Source organism: Silurus aristotelis (assembly GCF_946808225.1).
Source record: "Silurus aristotelis genome assembly, chromosome: 8".
In the NCBI taxonomy this organism is placed as follows: Eukaryota; Metazoa; Chordata; class Actinopteri; order Siluriformes; family Siluridae; genus Silurus; species Silurus aristotelis.
The window spans coordinates 2,064,007-2,086,326 of record NC_139581.1 but is presented as its reverse complement, the minus strand read 5'-3'; the positions used below and the strand labels follow the sequence as shown (position 1 = coordinate 2,086,326).

The 22,320-nt window shown below is 42.3% G+C and overlaps 2 protein-coding genes and 2 long non-coding RNA genes across 6 annotated transcripts; 2 read left to right on the top strand and 2 right to left on the bottom strand.

Moving 5' to 3' along the window:
• Positions 1-870: 870 nt before the first annotated feature.
• Positions 871-5,386, bottom strand: cldn18 (claudin 18). Its single transcript, XM_083548148.1, has 5 exons — positions 4,749-5,386; positions 2,424-2,588; positions 2,188-2,344; positions 1,952-2,062; positions 871-1,203 (listed from the first exon to the last, which is right to left on the bottom strand). Exons 1-5 carry the CDS (start codon positions 4,966-4,968, stop codon positions 1,122-1,124), a joined length of 735 nt encoding a protein of 244 aa, XP_083404274.1. The 5' UTR covers positions 4,969-5,386; the 3' UTR covers positions 871-1,121.
• Positions 5,387-7,448: 2,062 nt separating this feature from the next.
• septin2 (septin 2) lies at positions 7,449-21,470 on the top strand. Of its 3 annotated transcripts, XR_014534605.1 has the most exons (14): positions 7,474-7,619; positions 10,154-10,197; positions 10,547-10,658; positions 11,744-11,830; positions 12,062-12,185; positions 13,489-13,623; positions 16,841-16,958; positions 17,230-17,331; positions 17,465-17,610; positions 17,916-18,038; positions 18,933-18,993; positions 19,083-19,176; positions 19,810-20,757; positions 20,825-21,470. XR_014534605.1 is itself a non-coding variant. In XM_083548083.1 (13 exons), exons 2-12 carry the CDS (start codon positions 10,174-10,176, stop codon positions 19,164-19,166), a joined length of 1,116 nt encoding a protein of 371 aa, XP_083404209.1. In that variant the 5' UTR covers positions 7,449-7,619; positions 10,154-10,173; the 3' UTR covers positions 19,167-19,176; positions 19,810-21,470. The 3 variants fall into 3 exon arrangements, 2 of the variants coding, with proteins under 2 accessions (XP_083404209.1, XP_083404208.1); XM_083548083.1 differs by having other exon boundaries at positions 7,449-7,619; positions 19,810-21,470; XM_083548082.1 differs by having other exon boundaries at positions 7,475-7,619; positions 17,916-17,999; positions 19,810-21,470.
• Positions 14,085-14,764, top strand: LOC310729744. Its single transcript, XR_014534645.1, has 3 exons — positions 14,085-14,194; positions 14,285-14,476; positions 14,507-14,764. It is a non-coding gene; the product is annotated as an uncharacterized lncRNA (long non-coding RNA).
• Positions 18,491-18,926, bottom strand: LOC310729727. Its single transcript, XR_014534625.1, has 3 exons — positions 18,811-18,926; positions 18,634-18,774; positions 18,491-18,595 (listed from the first exon to the last, which is right to left on the bottom strand). It is a non-coding gene; the product is annotated as an uncharacterized lncRNA (long non-coding RNA).
• Positions 21,471-22,320: the final 850 nt, after the last annotated feature.

Genomic DNA, 22,320 nt, shown 5'->3' with positions numbered 1-22,320 from the left:
GTGTGTGAGAGAGAGGGAGGGAGAGAGGTGAGAGAGAGAGAGAGACAGAGAGAGAGAGAGGGAAAGAGAGGTGTGAGAGAGTGACAGGTGTGTGAGAGAGAGACAGACAGACAGGTGTGAGAAAGAGACAGGTGTGTGTGTGTGTGTGAGAGAGAGAGAGAGAGAGAGAGAGAGAGAGAGAGAGAGAGAGAGAGAGAGAAAGAGAGGTGTGAAAGAGAGACAGGTGTGTGTGTGTGTGTGAGAAAAAGAGAGAGAGAGACAGGTGTGAGAGAGAGACAGGTGTGAGAGAGAGAGAAAAAGTGAGAGAGACAGGTGTGTGTGTGTATGTGTGTGTGTGAGAAAAAGAGAGAGAGACAGGTGTGAAAGAGAGACAGGTGTGAAAGAGACAGGTGTGAGAGAGAGAGAGAGAGAGAGGTGTGTGAGAGAGAGAGAGAGAGAGAGAGAGAGAGAGAGAGACAGGTGAGAGAGAGAGAGACAGGTGAGAGAGAGAGAGAGAGAGAGAGAGAGAGAGAGAGAGAGAGAGAGAGAGAGAGAGAGAGACAGGTGTGAGAGAGAGAGAGAGACAGGTGAGAGAGAGAGACAGGTGAGAGAGAGAGAGAAAGAGAGAGAGAGAGAGAGAGAGACAGGTGAGAGAGAGAGACAGGTGAGAGAGAGAGAGACAGGTGAGAGAGAGAGAGAGAGAGAGAGAGAGAGAGAGAGAGAGAGAGAGAGAGAGAGAGAGAGAGAGACAGGTGTGAGAGAGAGAGAGAGACAGGTGAGAGAGAGAGACAGGTGAGAGAGAGAGAGAAAGAGAGAGAGACACAGGTGTGAGAGAGAGAGAGAGAGAGAGAGAGAGAGAGAGAGAGAGACAGGTGAGAGAGAGAGAGAGACGGGTGTGTTGAATGAGAGATATGAAAACCAATTATTTCTTTTCTCCATTGTGTTTATTGTTTATAAAAAGCGAACACAATAATAATTGTGGAAAATCGGCATGTGAACAAAGAGGAGTACAGAATCCACTACAACTCATTTACTGTCTAAACTGAGAGAGAAAGAGAGAGAGAGGGAGAGAGAGGGGGGGGGGGAGAGAGAGAGAGAGCGAGAGAGGAATCCGTCATAAGTCCAGGAAAGAAAGGAGGAGTTTATACGTATTTCTGTCCACGTTCCCTTCCCTCCTCCGTTGACTTTGACTGAGACGGGACTTTATACGCCACTGATTTATAACTAGAATAATAACACACACAAAGAAAACAAGAAGAGAAGTGAATAAAAACATGACATTTTACAGTCCATATTTAATCATATAATATTAAACTAATTTAATGATATTTAATATTAAATCATATAAAATATAATAACAAATATTTTATATTAAGTCATTAAATGGTATTTTATAATTTAATATTAAAATAAAGGTTATAAAAATCTTTACTTTTTCTAATATATTTATTTAAAAACTGTCTCTATGAAAGATTGATATGCTTAATAGGCAGAGCAGTTTAAACTAAATAAATGAAAACATAAATAAATAAATGTAAATTGTTGTATTATGAAAATGCAGTTTTGTACAGTCATAATAAAAATATAGGAAAAAATCTAATTTTAATAAATAAAAATAATATAAATATGACAAAATATAACAGTATATTTAATAATATTATAATATAATAAAATGTTAATTAATAATTTAAATGACTATTATTATTATTATTATTATTATTATTATTATAAAAACTTTGTTAATTATATTCTGTAATGTAAAGTAATATTTATGTATATTTAATGTAAAGTAATATTGTTTATATAAATAGAATTCATATTAAATATTTTTGACTTATTGAAATATATATATATTTTGGATAGTATTAACTGACTTTATTGCATCATAACACCTTTGATTATTTAATTATCGTTTATAGATTAATAATATGAATTTGTAGTGATATTTTGATAGTGAGTGTTCAGTACTTACGGCGTGGTCTCGGCGTGCAAACCCCTGAAGGCCACACACTTTAAAACCCCTCCTATTAGTAGCAGGCCTCCTCCAATCCAAGCCACGAACAGAGCCGTCCCGAACGTGAACCTGTGCATCAGATAAGGCAGAGCGAGGTGAGGTGAGGTGAGGTGAGGCGAGGCGAGGCGAGGCGAGGCGAGGCGAGGCGAATGACTGAGACTACACCCTGCTACAGCAGATAAACACATAACTACCTGTTAACCATAGACATTCCCATTCCTCCCATTCCTCCCATCTCTCCCATTCCCTGCATCTGGTTCATCCCGCCGTAATTCGGGTTGTAGGTGGTCATCATGAAGCTGGCGACGATCTGATTGGCGTAAATCGAAGCTCCGATGATGCCACAGAGTCCTGAAAGCACACGCGAGCACGGAGATTGAGGTTTCCTGTATTAGTTTATTAAGGAATTATTCCTGGGGTTGTTGTTTACCTGCGATGACAAACATGATGCCTGCCGTCAGCGTCATCTTGGCTTTGGTCGAATCTTCGGTGCTTCCTATTTTGAAACATTTTAAAGAGAACAACGAGATGACGCTTGCGATCACGCCCAAGATGATCCCGATCACCATCATCGCTCTCACGGCCTGGAACTGACCTGAAAACGAGACCCGTTACTCAGCATCATCCATAACTACAACTGTCTTTCTGACAGACCACAGTCATGAGAACGGGATCTGGATTCTCTACACAGACCAACTTCATATATTAGACACTCTTATGTACAGGAGTCCCCAAACTACAGCCCATAAGATAAATACGGTAAAAATCAGTAAAAATCCATACCGATAGTTTTTCCGGCTTCCGGTCCGCTATCATTACGAGAGCGGCCTCTAGAGGTGAATCACTGATGCTGCAAGCCGTTTTGTTTTTACACGAGACTGCGTGCTGCACGGAGAGCGCTATATTATATTTATTATTTATAAGGTATTAATTATATAATTATATTTATTAATTAATATATTCATATTTCTTTTCTTTGGAGCAATTTCATGATTCCATACTATTTCGCATGGAGTGGTTTTTTTTTATCCAGTATTCATTTTAAAAACTATCTGTTAATTAATTGTTTATCGGCGAGTACGGTCCGACCTGCTAGCTGTTTTGTTAAAATCCACTATCGGTCGACCTTTAGTTATTAACGTAGCCTAATTATTTGTTAAATTAATCCACCAACCACATGCATATGCACAAGTAAGTAAATATTTTGATTTTAATAACAATTTTAATAGGCGACATATTTCTTGAAAAGTGGTGCTCATTTTTCTGTACGGTACAGAACAAAATAAACAAATTCAGCATTAGGAGGCACAATAACACTGCTAATCACTCCGCCCCGTGTCATTTCCTGTAGCAGACCGAACCTCATTAAGGACAGATGATGTGGTGCTCACAGGAAAAACCTTTTGGGGACCCCTGATCTACAGGAATCATAGCGCTAAGCAGAATATAGAGCTTAATACGGCTTGATGAGCATTTTTGTCGTTGTTAGACTTGTTTTGAATGTGAATTTTCTTGCACTCATGAGTCAGCCGGAGTGTTTGTTTTTGATAACGATGTTGACCAAATGTGGACGTGGGTGCTTTAGTTTTGCATCCATCATCTCGATTGTGTGTGGAGGTTGTGTTTGCGCTCGCCCAGGCACAATGAGACGACTGTTCTTTCGGTTTCCTCATATAAAAAACAATGTTGACTCAAGTTCTTACGTGGAGGGGATTTTTTTATTTTTAAGCATTAGACAACAAACCTCTAGAGTTTGCTTGAAATTTATCTGCTTTATTCGCTCAGGAGTGAGTGTTCTTCAGGTTGTACATCGAGCTGTTCCCTAACGCAGGTGTAGTTTCAGTATTCTGGGCTTCTGAATTTACTTCTACTGAACTTTGGTGTGACCTCATCATCAGTAAACCGGTTTAGTCCCCTTTGTACCCCACAATCTACCCCGAAATGATACACCGTGCTTCTGTAATGATACATGAAGTCAAAAACTCATAAATCTGCACATTTCTTTTGTAATAATGAATCGGCGCAGACTGAAAGACCAGGACCGAACAGAAATCAGGGAATAGTAATGACACTTATATGATACGGATACAGAACATGTATTTTCTCTGTTTTCTGCACACCGTTGTGCACTCGCTCCACTACAGTTTGGAGGAATTCAGCAGATTAAAACCCAAGTTGAAGGTGACGCCCTTCTCTAATCCAGATCAGATCTGATTATTAGTACAGAACAGAGTATGGGAACATAATTCATACTATAATTCACCTGAGTAACTCAGATCAACTTCACTATACACCTTTGTTTGCTTCAGTTCAATCTAGTTTAGTTAGTTACATCATTCAGTGCCCAGATTATCCAGTTTAATCCACTTTAATCCAGTCTAGCCAATTAAAATGCCCTGGTTTTAATTTAATTCTAATTTAGACCCACCCCTTTGATTCAGTTTAGTGAACTTAAGTCCAGTTTAGTCCAGTCAAGTAATTTAAACCCACCCGAGTCTACTTCAGTCCAGTCTAGTCATTAATATCAATCTGAGTCCGCTCTAGTCCAGTCACTAACCCTACCTGTGTTTAATCCAATCCAGTTTAGAAACTTAAACCCACCTGAGTCCAGTCCAGTCATTTAAACCCACCTGAGTCTACTCGAGTCCAATCTAGTCACTTAAGCCCACTTGAGTCCAGTCTAGTCACGTCCACTTCAGTCCCATTTTCTCACTCTGTCTAGGTTCCTCTTTTCACTGTATCCCCCTGAACCCACCTGAGTATCCAAGAAGTCCGTAGAGCGGCCGACACTCTGTGAACCCAGACGTGGACACCTCGCAGTCCTGCCACAGGCCCTTGTACGTGTAAACGGCGGTGACGACGTCGCCCTGGCGGTCCTGCGTACTCCAGTTGTTCATTGCGGTCGCCGCGATTATCGCAGCCACTCCGATGAGACCCAACAGGAATCCGCCAATCTGTAACCCGGTGGTCGCCATGTAGAATCTTCTCTTAGCTTCACAGTTCCTGTGGACTTCAGCTGAAGTGGACAGCAAGAGACTCGAGCGTAAAGTAAAGCTGAACAGGGAGGGACCTCAGGGTTTAATCTCCGAGCGATCGTGAGCGTGAGCGTTCATGTGGACGTGCACGTGCACGCTCGGGTTTTTACGTGAACACTTTTGACACTGAAATTAAAACTTATTTCTCCACACTGAAGATGTGGAACGTTAGGATTTGAGTGAGATGTTTGTATCTATATATTTACTGTACTATATATATTTAAGTTTCTTGTTTTTTTTAGATCACCATTAGTGATAATGTGCCATTTGTTGAGATTTGACTCATTGAGCAAACAACTGAGTTTAAACCAACTTCACCTTCTCTCCAGTTTCAGTCACAGCCCATGACACACCGCACCAGGGTTCATAACGAGCAGCGTGACAGTTGAAAAAAAGGGGTTTGGCCCAATTTATCAACACTTGATAACCCTCACATATAATGTTGAGGATGACGATAGGTTTCCTTTTTGAGGTTGGTTCCTCTCAGGGTTTCTTCATTATGAAGTGTCTGTTTAAAGCTCCTTTGGGACAATATTAAAAATAGCTCAAACTACATCTACACATACATCATTTGATCTTTGGAACCCTTCTGTGTCTTTGCTATTATATGTTAATGACACCAAACGGCACAGGAACAAACGTTCTCCTGGTGTAAATAAGATGCAGAAGCTAAAGGTAAGGAAATGCCAAAGTGACCAGAAGGTTGTAAGTTCAAATCACAGAAATTCCAAAAGAGACACCATTAGGTTCTTGAACAAAAAGCCCTGTTACACCTTATACAGTATGTACAGTATGTGTCATGGTTATTTTCAGATGTTTAGATTTTCTCGTTTATTTCCCAAGTGAAACTAGGATCATGTTACCAAACTAATAAAAAACAATTAGAGAGAAAAAAATGTCCTTATCACAGTATCAACAAACGGCCTGCTTCTTATCAGCCGTGTTCCACTTCCAGTGTGCGACATGCCGTTTCCAAATCAACCAATCGGAACGCTCGGAGTAGGAACAGAGCATACGATTGGCTCTCCCTCGACAGCTATGGGCTCTCAGGCATACCAGTGTCCACAGAAGCTAACAATGGAAGCAGGTTATTCTTTCATGTGGTGTAAACCATCACGCTGGTGGAACCGATGATAAACCACACAGTGTACACATGGAGAAGAGCTTACAATGTCTGCTTCATGGCAGATGTGTGAAACCTCTCAGGCTTCATCAAAACCTAATAAAACATGATTTTGTAAGATTTAGCATGTGAACCTTGTACATCAATCAACACTGTACCTCACACTGTTCTAGTACCAATCTGCAAGGAAGTGGAAGAGTTGGTGGACACCTGACCATACGATTGTGCTGTTTGAACATCCCAATCCTCATTTAATCCTATTTGCTGTTATAGTAGCCTTCACTGTTCTGAGAAGATGTTCAACTAGCTTTTGTGGAGATTCATCTGTCAACAAGGGTGCAAGTAAAGTACTGATGTAGGTGAGGTGAGGAGGTCTGGGAAGCAGTCAGGGGATGAGATCAGAGCTCAATAGCAGGAGATCTTCCACTCCAACCCATGTAAAGCATATCTTTGTGGTCTTCAGGATTGATAGCCTTCATGACAGTCTCTCCGTCTGGGAAAATTGGAACTTACAAAGCACTGAGAACAGAGACTCCTTCTATTATGTATATACTCTGCTTCTTTTTTGTCTTCTTCCGTTAGGGGTCTCCACAACGGATCATCTGTCTCCATACCACCCTGTCCTCTACATCTGCCTCTTTTAAACCAACTACCTTCACGTCTTCCCTCACCACATCCATAAACCATCTATTAACTCTCTATTTTCCTCCATCCTCAGCATTCCCCTACCGATATACCCTCCTCTTCTGCACATGTCCAAACCATCTCAATCTCATCTCCCTCACCTTGTCTCTAAAACGTCCTACATGCTCTGTCCCTCTGAAAAACTCGTTTCTAATCCTTTCCATCGTCATCACTCCCAATGAACATCTCAACATCTTCAGCTATGCTACCTCCAGCTCCACCTCCTGTCTTTTACTCAATGTTACGTTCCTGAACGAGTCTTTAACGTGACTCAGAAGAACAAGTCGTCTCCAACAACGATTCCTTCATTTTCTATTGAATCTTTATATAGATTATAATTATATAGACGTATAAATTACTGGAACTGTAGTTGAACTTGGTGTGTGTTGAGTGGTTGGGGATCTGCTTCTTGAAAATATAACATTTTATTGTATTTCTGATCAAAGGAACGAAATGACTAAAAAAAAAGATCCGTTAATTTCGAAATTCACGACCGAGTTACTAAAAGTATCCGTTACTAGTATAAAATGTGTTTGCACCCTCTGACCAATCAGAATGCAGCGTTCGGAATTCTCTCGGCGCAGGCGCAGACTCCATCTTGTGGCCCCGTAAAACGTGCACACGCTTCTTGAGTGGGCGGGCGCCTCCGAGGAGACGCAGCCAATCAGAGAGCAGCGTTGGGCTCCCGACGCCGCTGATTGGTCGCCGGGAGGACCGCCGAGGACTTCCGCAATCTGTGGAATTTGTGTTCGGGTTCAGCCTCAGTCTCATTTCTCACGACTCGGTATGTGACCTTTATTCTTATTATTTATTACAATCTGCAGGATTTTATATTATATTACTATTATTATCATCTTTTGTTTATTCATTTTTCTTTCTAGAAAGCTTTAGAATCGCTTAATTATGTGTATTAATCGGGTTTTTTTCTTCTTCAAGAGCCTCATTTCCGTTCTGTAGTTTTTTATTATAATTATTATTATTATTTATTTATTTCTAATGATTATAAAACCTTAAAAAAAGTCATAAAAATGAATGCATTCATGCTTTAAAGAGGAGAAAAACAGGAAAATTAAATATGCATGTATTTAGTGATCCAGGTTCCCCCTCCAGCACCATGTATATATTTATTTATATAAACAAAAATTATTTATATATGCAATATCACTTTTTTTTTTTGTGCATATTAAATTATAAGGTGTGTAAATGGAGCTGATTTGCCTGTGTTTCCTACTTCCGGTTTGTTTTCTACATTTCAGCTGCATACCAAACATTTTTTTTTTGGTGCACATGACTTCCTGTTTATTTGAAAGGCATAAAAGTATAAATATTTTCATTATGATCATATAACTAGAATAAATGATCTAATATATAAGAAACTCTGCATTTGTGGGCATCAAATTCCACATTTCCCCTTATAATAAACTCTTCTGAGAAGATGTTCCTCTAGATCTTATGGAGGACTTGTGTGGAAACAGTGGTGTTAGTACAGTCCATCACTCCAGTCAGTCTGGGGTGCAGTCAGCCTTCACATTCATCCCAAAATAGGGTTGGTGCTCCATAGCAGGAGATCTTCCACACACTTCCAACCCATGCAAAGTAGATCTTCATGAAGCCGGCTTTGTGCACAGGGGCATCGTCATGCTGGAACATGATCAAGATCTAGTTTTAAGGTGAAGGGGAAAATTTCACGCGTCCAAAAACGTCTTATACATCTTCGTATTTGGAAGAAGGACGTACGTCTGGGGGAAAAGTCGTGTCCCAATACTTTTGGAGATATGACCCATTAAACATCCTTCACGTGCGTTAAAGTTCAGCGCAGGACTAAAAAAAAAAAAGAGTTCTTCTCACACGAACTGCTCGATTTGCATTGGAAATCGGGTCGGTTTGGAGGATTTGCGATACACGTGATCGCCTCAGACGCTAAAAATCCAGACGTTTGCAGCTGGATGTGAAAACGAGACGTGAAGAAAGTGAAGTACAGGATGTGTTGGGTTTTTTTTCTGTGGTGAGACGTTTTTACACACTTCCCGTGTGTGTGTGTGTGTGTGTGTGTGTGTGTGTGTGTGTGTGTGTGTGTGTGTGTGTGTGTGTGTGAGACCAACAGTCTGCATAGATAATTTATGTATTTATTTTTGACAGCTCTTTTTTTTTTTTTCCCCAATTAAAAAGGTTTTCTGTTCACAACTGATTATAAAAAAAAAACCCATTAGATCAGGACGTTGTTGTTGTTGTTTGGTGTGTGTTGTGTCATCTGTCTGTGTGAGCGTCTGGGTGTCTGGTCTGATATATCGGGTAACGTCTACTTCCTTCACATGCCTGAACTGAAATACACAAATAAGGAGAAAAAAATCTGCCTTTTATTTTCTTCTTCTTTAATGAATCACAAATACATTAAACTGATTTTACTGAAAACTCAACAATCCACACAATCACAAGTCTCCAAATATATACTACTTTATATATATATATGAGAGAGAGAGAAAGAGAGAGATACAGAGAGCGATACAGAGAGAGAGAGAGAAAGATATATATATATATATATATATAGAGAGAGAGAGAGAGAGAGAGAGAGAGAGAGAGAGAGATGGATACAGAGAGATAGATAGAGAGAGAGAGAGAGAGAAAGATATATATATATATATATATATATATATATATATATATATAGAGAGAGAGAGAGAGAGATACAGAGAGATAGATAGAGAGAGAGAGCGAGACAAATACAGAGAGAGAGAGAGAGAGAGAGAGATGGATACAGAGAGAGAGAGAGAGAAAGATATATATATATATATATATATATATAGAGAGAGAGAGAGAGAGAGAGATAGATACAGAGAGATAGATAGAGAGAGAGAGCGAGACAAATACAGAGAGAGAGAGAGAGAGAGAGAGATGGATACAGAGAGATAGATAGAGAGAGAGAGCGAGACAAATACAGAGAGAGAGAGAGAGAGAGAGAGATGGATACAGAGAGATAGATAGAGAGAGAGAGAGAGATCAAATAAATCTGAATCTATAAACTAAAACAGAAATCGAGACTGTAGATTCCTGCTCCAGGTTTTTGACGTCCTTTAAAACATTTGTGTTGGTTTCTTCTACTTTTCTTTCTTTTCTTACTACTTTGTCATCTTCTGGCTGTTCTTCTTCTCTCTTGTTTGCTCTCCTTCTTCTGCCCTCCTGTCTTTTTTTCTCTCTGCTTTTTCATCTTTATCATCTCCTGGATCTTCTCTGGATCCTCTGAGTGTGATTGTGTATTATAAAGCTAAGCAGCAGTAGTGCAGGTGCTGAGGATTCAGAGAAACTCTGCTTGTGTTCCAGGTGTTGATCTGCAGCTCGTCATGTCTCAGGCTGATAAAACGAAGGTAAGAGTTTTATAAATCACTCGACTTCCAATAACCGGGATCAGATCGTTTATACACGACCTTAACAGACACGGTGTAGAGTTCCATCATCCATCTGTGTTCATCATGCACAATAACGGAACTGAGATCAGATTATATCACTGTGCTCAGATCAGATCAGATTATATCACTGTGCTCAGATCAGATCAGATTATATCACTGTGCTCAGATCAGATCAGATTATATCACTGTGTGGAGATCAGATCGCTGTGCTAAGATCTGTACTGATTCTATACTGTGTGTGTGTGTGTGTGTGTGTGTGTGTGTGTGTGTGTGTGTGTGTGTGTGTGTGTGTGTGTGTGTGTTACAGGGTCAGTTCACCAATCCGGAGACTCCCGGCTACGTGGGATTCGCCAACCTTCCCAATCAGGTTCACCGTAAATCAGTGAAGAAAGGCTTCGAGTTCACGCTTATGGTAGTGGGTGAGTGATACACACACACACACACACACACACACACACACACACACACACACACACACACACCATCTGAGGAGGAGTACCCTTTCTGTGTGTGTGTTGATGTGACATTCCAATAGTGTTTTTTTTTTTCTTTCTGAGTGTTTTACTGATTGTGGGAATCCATCCCCTGCCGTGTGTGTGTGTGTGTGTGTGTGTGTGTGTGTGTGTGTGTGTGTGTGTGTGTGTGTGTGTGTGTGTGTGAGAGAGAGAGAGAGAGCGTGAGAGAGAGAGAGAGCGTGAGAGAGAGAGAGCGCGAGAGAGAGAAAACGGAGGAGAGTTGTTTGTTTAAGGTCTTTAGGGCTTCATTCCTCTGTGTGACACTACAGATCTGCTGTAAATCAATGTTTAAAGGAGAGATCTGATTGGGTGAAGGATTTAAGGGGTGGGTCTAATGGCGTGGGGGCTGTGCAATAGGCAGAAGGGAGTGGTGCAAAGATGGATGAGAGGGGTACAGAGGCGGGAGAGAGGGGTACAGAGGCCGGGGGGAGGGGGGGGGTACAGAGGAGGGAGAGAGGGTACAGAGGCAGGAGAGCGGGTACAGAGGCAGGAGAGCGGGTACCAGAGGCGGGAGAGAGGGTACAGAGATGGGAGAGAGGGGTACAGATTTTAAAGAGGCAGAAGAGAGGGGTACAGAGGTACAGGGGTACCGAGAGGGGTACAGAGGCGGGAGAGAGGGTACCAGAGGCAGGAGAGAGGGTACCAGAGTCGGGAGAGTGGGGTACAGAGACGGGAGGGAGGGGTACAGGGGTGGGAGAGTGGGGTACAGAGTTTATAGAGGCAGGAGAGAGGGGTACAGAGGCAGGAGAGGAGGGTAAAGATGGCAGAGGAGGGGCACAACATCACATGGCTATGACACAGAGACAGTGGGGAAGAGAGACAGAAGTGAGGTGGCACATGGAAAAGCCATGGAGATGAAAAGGACAGGAACAGTGACGTTGCTGAGACACGGAGTTACAGGGACTGAAGCTTGCGAGAGTTACACTACTGTGTATTAAATTGTGTGTGTGTTTGTTTGTGTGTGTGTGTGTGTTTGTGTGTGATTTCAGGTGAGTCTGGTTTAGGAAAGTCGACTCTGATTAACAGTCTGTTCCTCACTGATCTGTACCCAGAGAGAATCATCCCCGGGGCTGCAGGTCAGTGACACTAATCACCACACATTGTACCGAGATCAGATCAGAACACTGTTTTTAGATAAGATCAGATTTCTAAACCAAGAGTAGATTAGAATGCCGTACAGAGAGCAGATCACTGTAATGAGATCGGATTTTTAAACCAGTTATTTCGAGCTTTGTGTATAAGAAAGAGGTAATGTGGCGCTCAGACGTGTGTGTGTGTGTGTGTGTGTGTGTGTGTGTGTGTTTTAGAGAAGATCGAGCGCACGGTGCAGATCGAAGCCTCCACCGTGGAGATCGAGGAGCGTGGAGTGAAGCTGCGTCTTACCGTGGTGGACACGCCCGGATACGGAGACGCCATCAACAGCCAAGACTGGTACTGACGCTGCTTTCTGTATTGCACATCTGAATAGAACCGCCAAAACTTTGTGGACACCTGACCATCACATTCTGTGCTTTATGATCATACGGTTCTACATCGTGTCAACATGTATGTTCAGAACATGAGCTCAGCAGTAAGAAATTCTGATCTAAAATCTTGAGCTAGCAAAGATTAGCTGAAATAGCACACACTGGAATGGTACCTTTCACTGACACTCCAAACAGGAAGTTACACACACACACACACACACACACACACACACACACACACACACACCCCTTATAGAAAATGTCAGAGATAAAAATATTGCTGCAGCTGCACTACTGACTGCTCTGTTCCTTCTGACCAATCAGAATCCACAACCAGATTTTTATGCATCTTCAGCATTTATTTGCCTTTTGACATTAGAATAATAAAATAGTAAAATTACGAAGTGCGAAACAGGAAGTGGGGAAATTTGGGGAGTTTGGGAAGAATAAAGACAGGAAATGTGAGCAAAATCATCCCCGCTGTATCTCACACACCCTGTAGGTCTGATCGTCTGTCGGGAAACAAACGTTTCCTGTCGTGTTCAGCCGGCTGCGTCTGATCTCCTGAGGTTCATAATCAACTGTAAATATAAATATAAAGGTATAAATATAATCGTGTATAAAATATAAAATAAACCAGTTCTATTTATAGATTAGATCTGATTTATTTTATGGTCCTATTATAAAATGTGGCCAAAACACCAGACTTTTCCACACCATGTGGTTCTTCCCCAAAACCTGTTTCCACAAACTTGAAGGCCCACAATTGTATAGAACGTTCTTGGATGTGGAAGATTCTCTGCTATAGAGCTCAAACCCTATTGATGAATGTGACTGCTGACTGCAACCTCAGGCCTCCTCACCTTCTCACGTACATCAGTACATGACTTTACTAACACCCTGATTGAATCTCCATAGAGGAACATCTTTCTAGAAGTTTGGTGATTATTATAACAGCAAATAGAGACTCCATGTGGAATGGGATGTCTTATGGTTGGGTGTCCACTCATATTACACTTAATTAGGAATTCCTGCACATTCGTATGGATATTAGATGTTCACATCAAACATCAGAATGGAAAAAGGCAACACCTTGTTGATGAGAACTTTCAAGGAAGTGATCACGCTTCTTCTCAGTCCTGATGTTTGATGTGAACGTTGACTGAACGTTGACTCTTGATCTTCACTAAGTATTAAAGGGCTCAGCATGGCTCTTTGAGGAACACCTCTGAAAAATACTCAGCATCTTTTTCTTGGGTTTTTTCCAGCTTCAACACCATCATTGCCTACATCGACGATCAGTTCGAGCGTTACCTTCACGATGAGAGCGGCCTGAACCGCAGACACATCGTGGATAATCGCGTCCACTGCTGCTTCTACTTCATCTCTCCGCTCGGACACGGGTGAGGAACTCAAATCAATATCCAAACACGGGACACACAGATCCTGAGGCAGGGGTCACAGTGAACTTTACCTCCTCCATGTTTCACACGCATTCATTCATCTAATTATTTAATTCTAATATATTTTACACTAAATGTACAGACTGAACTGAGTCTTTCTTTTCATATTAAAATAATAATATTGACTAATGACACCAGACCTCACTGTGTTCAGTATGGAGGAACAGATAAATAGGTAGATGGTTAGAATAATCAGTAGGTGGATGGATGTATAGATGGATAGACAGGTAGATGGATGAATGTGGTGGACCATCATAGGCAGTTGGATGAATAGAATAGATAGATGGAGGGTAGATAGGAATGTGGCTAGATGGATTAGAAAAGGGTGGATGGATGTGTAGATGGATTAGGGTAGGTAGAGAGAGATGGATGGATGGATGGATGGATGGATTGATGGATGGATGGATGGATTGATGGATGGATATTTAGGTAGGTTGCTTGATGTATATGTACATGATAAATCAATAGGAGGATGGATGGATGAATAGGCAGATGGAGAATAGATATAAATGTGTATAGATAGATGCAGTAAAGGGTGAATGGATAGATGTGTAGATAGATAAAGAAAGGTAGAGAGAGAGAGAGGTAAGTGGATGGATAGATAAGTAGGTGGATGTAGGGATGGATGGATGGATAAATGAAGGTAGCAAGAGGTAGGTGAATGGATGAATGGTGGGATGAATTATTAGCTAGGTGGATGAACAGAGGGATGGATTAATGCATTAATGGATAGATGCATAAGTAGATGTATACATGGATAGTGGTAGAGAGAGAGATGGATGGATAAATGAAAGTAGAGAGAGAGATGGATGGATAAATGAAGGTAGATAGGGGTAGGTGGATGGATGGAGAAGTAGATGGACTGTTGAATGATTAGGGCTGAACTGATTCCTCTAGTAATTTGTTAAATCCATTTAACTACATGGAACACTGTGTTTCCCCACGGACCATTATTACTGACGCACCAACTCTGGAGTTTCCAGTATATCGAATGAAGGTGGGGTTCGTGTGTGTGTGTGTGTGTGTGTGTGTGTGTGTGTGTGTGTGTGTGTGTGTGTGTGTGTGTGTGTGTGTGTGTGTTTCCTGTATATCGTATGAAGGTAAGGTTCGGGGGTGTGTGTGTGTGTGTGTGTGTGTATTTCTGGTATATTGAATGAAGGTAAGGTTCAGGTGTGTGTGTGTGTGTGTGTGTGTGTGTGTGTGTGTGTGTGTGTGTGTGTGTGTGTGTGTGTGTGTGTGTGTGTGTGTGTGTGTGTGTGTGTGTGTGTGTGTGTGTGTGTGTGTGTGTGTGTGTGTGTGTGTGTGTGTGTGTGTGTGTGTTTCCTGTATATCGTATGAAGGTAAGGTTCGGGGGTGTGTGTGTGTATTTCGGTATATTGAATGAAGGTGAGGTTCAGGTGTGTGTGTGTGTGTGTGTGTGTGTGTGTGTGTGTGTGTGTGTGTGTGTGTGTGTGTGTGTGTGTGTGTGTGTGTGTGTGTGTGTGTGTTTCCTGTATATCGTATGAAGGTAAGGTTCGGGGGTGTGTGTGTGTGTGTGTGTGTGTATTTCTGGTATATTGAATGAAGGTAAGGTTCAGGTGTGTGTGTGTGTGTGTGTGTGTGTGTGTGTGTGTGTGTGTGTGTGTGTGTGTGTGTGTGTGTGTGTGTGTGTGTGTGTGTGTGTTTCCTGTATATCGTATGAAGGTAAGGTTCGGGGGTGTGTGTGTGTGTGTGTGTGTGTATTTCTGGTATATTGAATGAAGGTAAGGTTCAGGTGTGTGTGTGTGTGTGTGTGTGTGTGTGTGTGTGTGTGTGTGTGTGTGTGTGTGTGTGTGTGTGTGTGTGTGTGTGTGTGTGTGTGTGTGTGTGTGTGTGTGTGTGTGTGTGTGTTTCCTGTATATCGTATGAAGGTAAGGTTCGGGGGTGTGTGTGTGTATTTCGGTATATTGAATGAAGGTGAGGTTCAGGTGTGTGTGTGTGTGTGTGTGTGTGTGTGTGTGTGTGTGTGTGTGTGTGTGTGTGTGTTTCTGGTATATTGAATGAAGGTGAGGTTCAGTGGTGTGTGTTTGTGTGTGTGTTTCCTGTATATCGTACGAAGGTAAGGTTCTTGTGTGTGTGTGTGTGTGTGTGTGTGTGTGTGTTTCCTGTATATCGTATGAAGGTAAGGTTCAGGGTTGTGTGTGTGTGTGTGTGTTTCTGTTATATTGAATGAAGGTGAGGTTTAGGTGTGTGTGTGTGTGTGTGTGTGTGTGTGTGTGTTTCCTGTATATCGTATGAAGGTAAGGTTCAGGGGTGTGTGTGTGTGTGTGTTTCTGGTATATTGAATAAAGGTGAGGTTCAGGTGTGTGTGTGTGTGTGTGTGTGTGTGTGTGTGTGTGTGTGCGCTTCCTGTATATCGTATGAAGGTAAGGTTCGGGGGTGTGTGTGTGTGTGTGTGTGTGTGTGTGTGTGTGTGTGTGTTTCCTGTATATCGTATGAAGGTAAGGTTCGGGGGTGTGTGTGTGTGTGTGTGTGTGTGTGTGTGTGTGTGTGTGTGTGTGTGTGTGTGTTTCCTGTATATCGTATGAAGGTAAGGTTCAGGGGTGAGTGTGTGTTTCGTGTATATCGTATGAAGGTGAGGTTCAGGTGTGTGTGTGTGTGTGTGTGTGTGCGTGTGTGTGTTTCCTGTATATCTTATGAAGGTGAGGTTCAGGTGTGTTTGGGACTGTGTGCGTGTGTGTGTGTGTGTGTGTGTGTGTGTGTGTGTGTGTTTCCTGTATATCGTATGAAGGTAAGGTTCAGGGGTGTTTGTGTGTGTGTGTGTGTTTCCTGTATGTTTCCTGTATATCGTATGAAGGTGAGGTGTGTGTGTGTGTGTGTGTGTGTGCGCGTGTGTGTGTTTCCTGTATATCTTATGAAGGTGAGGTTCAGGTGTGTGTGGGACTGTGTGCGTGTGTGTGTGTGTGTGTTTCCTGTATATCGTATGAAGGTAAGGTTCAGGGGTGTGTGTGTGTGTGTGTGTGTGTGTGTGTGTGTGTGTGTGTGTGTGTGTTTCCTGTATGTTTCCTGTATATCGTATGAAGGTGAGGTGTGTGTGTGTGTGTGTGTGTTTCCTGTATATCGTATGAAGGTGAGGTTCAGGTGTGTGTGTGTGTGTGTTGTTGAGGAAGCTCTTTAACCCTGGTGTGTGTTCCTGCAGTCTGAAGCCGCTGGACGTTCAGTTTATGAAGGCCATCCATAACAAAGTGAACGTGGTCCCCGTCATCGCTAAAGCCGACACGCTGACGCTGAAGGAGAGAGAGAGGCTGAAGCGCAGGGTAACACTCGTCCTGCACTACACTCTTTCATGACTCTCACCGTCTCCGCGGCTGCTGCCGTACACTTCCTTTTTACTTAGTATTATTATTCTTTCTAGAACTAATTGAACGTTTTTGTTTAAAAGTTCCATATGATTTGCATATGATTGGGGAAATCTCATCAGGTAAAAACATGGTTGTCATCAGAAACGAAAAAAATCAAACAGTCACAAATGAGACAAGTGAAAGTGACAGTGAGTGCAGAGAACAACTTCCTGTTTTCTGTCTGCAGATTTTAGACGAGATTGATGAGCACGGCATCAAGATCTACCACCTGCCCGACGCCGAGTCCGACGAGGATGAGGAGTTTAAGGAGCAGACGAGGATCCTAAAGGTACGTCATGTAGTTTGAGATGCCTGAAGCCGACATCCTGATATCCTGAAATTATAACGGTCTTAAAGGATGTTTCATTACACCACCGTGTGTGTGCGTGTGCGTGTGCGTGTGCGTGTGTGTGTGTGTTTAGACCAGTATCCCGTTCGCAGTGGTCGGCTCCAACCAGCAGATCGAGGCTAAAGGGAAGAAGGTGCGAGGGCGTCTGTACCCGTGGGGTGTGGTGGAGGTGGAGAACCCTGAACACAATGACTTCCTCAAACTGCGCACTATGCTTATGTACGACACACACACACACACACACACACACACACACACACACACACACACACACACACAACATATAAGTTGATGGATGTATTGATAAGGGGATGAATGGATGGGTGGATGGATGTACAGATGGTGGTGTTCAGGAGTTGAGATAGAAGGTAGATGGACAGAACCATATAACATTGTCTGTAATGCCTAATTTATAGCTTTGTGTGTGTGTGTGTGTGTGTGTGTGTGTGTGTGTGTGTGTGTGTGTGTGTGTGTGTGTGTGTGTGTGTGTGTGTGTGTGTGTGTGTGTGTGTGTGTGTGTGTAGAACCCACATGCAGGACCTACAGGAAGTGACTCAGGACCTGCACTATGAGAACTTCCGCTCGGAGCGGCTGAAGCGAGGCGGCAGGTTGTCCTCCCACGGTTACATTCTGCCTCTGTCGCCTGCGTACGTAACTGCTGTGTGCTTTACTCCACCTCCTCCTCCACCTTCTCCACCACAGACCCTCAGAAACCACCACACATCTGTGTGGAGAACATCTTATAGACATCACTCACTTGTACACCAGGCAAAGCTGTAGGTCGTACTGAGGAGTCGTTCCTTCACAAGGTGACTTGGGTGCCTTTTGTAGATGTTTCTCCTGGGAGTCGTTTTGGGAATTATTTATGAGTCACTTGGGAGTCATTTAGGAGTCGTTTGGAAATCATTAAGGAGTCATTTGGGAGTCATTTAAGAATCATTGGAGAGTCATTTAGGAGTCATTTAAAATCAAATGATGGAAAGAGTCACAAGATATTTTTCTTTTCTGAAAGAAATGAAACAGGAAGTGTTTTATTTTTAAGAGTTTCTAAAAGATGCAATTTATAAACTGGATCAGAAAAATAAATCATTGATCTCAACATGACCTTCACTGCTGTCAACATCACCCAGTGAGTGAGTGTACAGTAGAGTGTGTAGGTAAGTGTATAGGAGGGGGAGGTCTGTCTTTCAGCTTAATGCTTGTGCTTTCACCACACACACACACACACACACACACACACACACACACACACACACACACACACACACACACAAATGCACTGTTGCTTGCTAGCTAACACACTCGCATCTCTCTGCCTCACACACTTCACACTGCTGTGCACACATTTATTCTTCCTCACTGTGTCTGCTGCTTCTGTTTGCACTAATCTCTAACACTCACACACACACTCACACACACACACACACACACACACACACACACACACACACAGTGGGTGCAAATGGCTGCACTTCTTATTTTCACTGCGCACGGGATTAACTGAAATAGAGTGTGTGTGTGTGTGTGTGTGTGTGGTACAGGAAGGCTCCGGAGCCGGAGGAAATGGACAAGGACATGATCCTTCTGGAGAAGGAGGCTGAGGTACGGCATTAATAATCATATACATCAACAACCTCTTGGCTGTGTGAACGTGTTCAGCGTAAATGTGTGTGTGTGTGTGTGTGTGTTAGCTGAGGAGGATGCAGGAGATGATTGCGAAGATGCAGGCGCAGATGCAGAAGCAGGGAGACGGAGAAGGAGACGGACACGTCTAGACAACTCGAGGTAAAAACACGTCACACAGTGCACAGTAGGGCCAAAAGTTTGTGGACACCTGACTTTTTTTTTATTTTATTTTGAACATCAAGTTCCACATTTAGTCATTTGTGGGTGTGTTTAGGAGTCGTTTGGAAGTCATTTTTAGTCACTAAGGAGTCGTTTGGGGTAATTTAGGGGTCATTTGGGAGTCACTTAAAAGTCAATTAGGAGTCATTTGCTGTTATAATACGCTCCATTCTTCTGGGTAGCCGTTCCACTAGATTTTGTGGAGATTTGAACTATGACATTGTAAGTAAAAGCAGTTAATGATGGAGGTAAAGTGAGGAGGACTCTGTTCAGTAGCATTGGAGCTCTATAGCAGGAGATCTTTCACACACTTCCAACCCCATGTCAAGCAGATCTTCATGGAGCTGGCTTTGTGCACAGGGGCATCATCATGCTGGATCAGGTTTTGATCAAGTTCAAATGAAGGACAAATTTCATGCCACATCCAAAAACGTCTGATTCATTTGTGTGTCCAACTTTGTGGTAGGAGTTTGGAGAAGAACCGCGTATGGGTGGAAAAGTCAGGTGTCCCAATACTTTACGGTGCATGTCTTTTTCCAGACAGTAACATGACTGTCGTATTTTGTTTTTCAGGTGCAGAGCAATGAAGCGAGACGATCTGAGACACCGAGAGAAAGAGACGGGAGAGACGTGTCTGGTGTCTCATCATGTCTCACTGTGTTTTTGGCCACTTTCTTAAACATATTTTTTACTCTTTCTTGGGATAAATATTTAGTTTTTTTGTTTGTAAGCAGTATTATTATTATTATTATTATTATTATTATTATTATTATTATTATTGCTTTTTCTATATGCAGAAACGTGTTGATTTTGCTTCTAGTTCCTCGATAATCACCTTTCTGATCGCCGTTTACGATATTTAACGCAAAAATCACGATAGATATCGTATCGGCTGATTATCGGCACACGACGACGCATCGAGCTGTTACTCCAGTAATTGTGTTCATCCAAATACTGACGTGTGTGTGTGTGTGTGTGTGTGTGTGTGTTCATGATCAGAGTGGATTTGATGGAAGGATTTTGTAGGTGCTTCGAAGTGCTAGCATAAAGAATTGAGCTGAAATGGTTTATCCTAGGCCACACCCATGAGAGACAGTAGTTTTTTTATACCACTCCCACACAGGATGAAAGTGTCTTAGGCCATGCCCACAATAGCTTATTATATCCTGTGCCCCACCCCCTTGAGACAGTTGTACCTCTTATGCCACACCCACAAAAAACAATCATACTGATTAGGTCCCGCTTACAAGAGACAGTAATCGGTCCAGGCCACACCCCCAACAAACTATTTTATTTATTAGGCTACACCCACAATACAGTAAACTGTTTAAGGCCCCAATGGACAAACCTGCAGTGACGTCGCATCAGCTTCTTCGACCGGCTCACTGTTACCATGACGACGCTCTTAGCAATCCCAGCTAGAATCCTGGAATCTAGTCTTCAAACCATTATTTTTCATGTTGGAATTTGTATTCCTCTTCCTAAAATAAGCTTCAGGATATCTAGTGGTACTGATGCAGAGTTGCTTACTGTCGCTTCAATTCACCTGAACAGCTGAGCAAGAGCTGAGAGTGTAGAGGTGGACCAGGCTGTGTGTTCAGAAGCTGTGTGCTCTTTGTGAACCTTCTTGTCCTCAAATGTTTTAGTTTGAATGTCTCTCCCTCAAGATCCTAGTGGCCCTGATGCAGAGTTGCTTACTGCTGCTTTAATTTCCCCGAGCAGGTGAGCATAGGGGTGGACGTTATCTAAAAAATGGTTCCATGTCTCGTTTTTAATTTTTATACCAACGGTGTGGTCCAGCTGCCTGGACGTCTGCGTGGCAACCTGGTATTCTTGTCTTTTTCCCCCCTGATCTCTTATCGTGAGTGATTTGAACCTCATTGTGTAAAATGAAATGTCACATGGCTAAGCTGGTTACTTATGCTAACTCCTGAGCTTCATCATTGGGTTCATGGAGATAAAATTGTCAATGACTGAACGTGCCTGGTGATGATGTGAAGTTTTAATCCTGTGCTAATGCATGCTTGTTTGTGTGTGTGTGTGTGTGTGTGTGTGTGTGTGTGTGTGTACATACACACTTGTGTAACGTTCAATCCTCCTGTATGAAGTTTGAAAGTGTGTCTTGGTCTTCAAATCTTCAGCTGTTCCCATTTATTTTCTAATCTAATACTAAAATTAAATTGTTCACCGTTTTCTTATATTATAATAAAGTCTTTTTTTATACGTATATAAAAGTTTGCCGTGTTTCGTTTTCTGACGTACTCTTTCCCACAGTCGGCCACTAGAGGGCGAAAGAAACTCAGTCTTACAAAAGATTTTCGAACAAAATTTTCAAGATCTGAAGATATTAATGCCAAATAAATGATTTCCTTGGACTACTTTCTAAATTTTATCCTCATTACAAACTCCAGAAATACATTAATCCACAAATCTGTGAACCCAGACTGCATCTAGATAGAATGTTTGGTTCGTGGACCTTCTGGATCCCCTCCCCTGAGATCTTATGGTGTTACAAGTCAAAAACATCTTAATCAGTTTTCTCTTTCTTCCTCCTCCCGAGACCTTCCTGATCCATCCTGAAATCCCACTCCAGGATGGACATCTGTTCACCTAGAACTTGCCTCCTGAGGGACAAGGGCAGCCTGGAGATCACCATGAGATGATTGTGGTTGGTACCATTAAACTATATGGACAAAGGTATTGGGACACCTGAATTACATGGGTCCACAAACTTGGAGACCCAAACCTGCATACACAAAGTGCACAAAGCCAGCTCCATGAAGCTCTCTATAGAGTCCATGCAGTCTTCATGCTGACTGCACCCCAGGTCTCCTCACCTCACCTACTAGGACCCTTGTATATGAAGGAATCTCTGTAAATTCTAGTAGAACATCTTCCCGGAAAAGTGGAGGTTTTTATAACAGCAAATGGGGACTTGGGATGTTCATCTGATGTTCAGGTGTCCACAAACATTTGTCCATATAGTGTTTAAAGATGGTTGTGGATGTTCTTCTCTCGACAGTTAACTAAATACAAAACACAATTGTGACATTTTTGCCTGGTTCATAAACACGGATGGGTTCT

What these genes read in the sequence shown, in the direction of transcription:
- cldn18 (XM_083548148.1), bottom strand. Translation starts at nt 4,968, where the DNA reads ATGGCGACCACCGGGTTACAGATTGGCGGATTCCTGTTGGGTCTCATC. An exon ending in CATCATGTTTGTCATCGCAG is followed by an intron (nt 2,345 to 2,423) that starts GTAAACAACAAC and finishes GTGTGCTTTCAG; the next exon opens with GACTCTGTGGCATCATCGGA. An exon ending in TTGCACGCCGAGACCACGCC is followed by an intron (nt 1,204 to 1,951) that starts GTAAGTACTGAA and finishes TTATTATTCTAG; the next exon opens with TTATAAATCAGTGGCGTATA.
- septin2 (XM_083548083.1), top strand. Translation starts at nt 10,174, where the DNA reads ATGTCTCAGGCTGATAAAACGAAG. An exon ending in CTCAGGCTGATAAAACGAAG is followed by an intron (nt 10,198 to 10,546) that starts GTAAGAGTTTTA and finishes TGTGTGTTACAG; the next exon opens with GGTCAGTTCACCAATCCGGA. An exon ending in AATCATCCCCGGGGCTGCAG is followed by an intron (nt 11,831 to 12,061) that starts GTCAGTGACACT and finishes TGTGTGTTTTAG; the next exon opens with AGAAGATCGAGCGCACGGTG.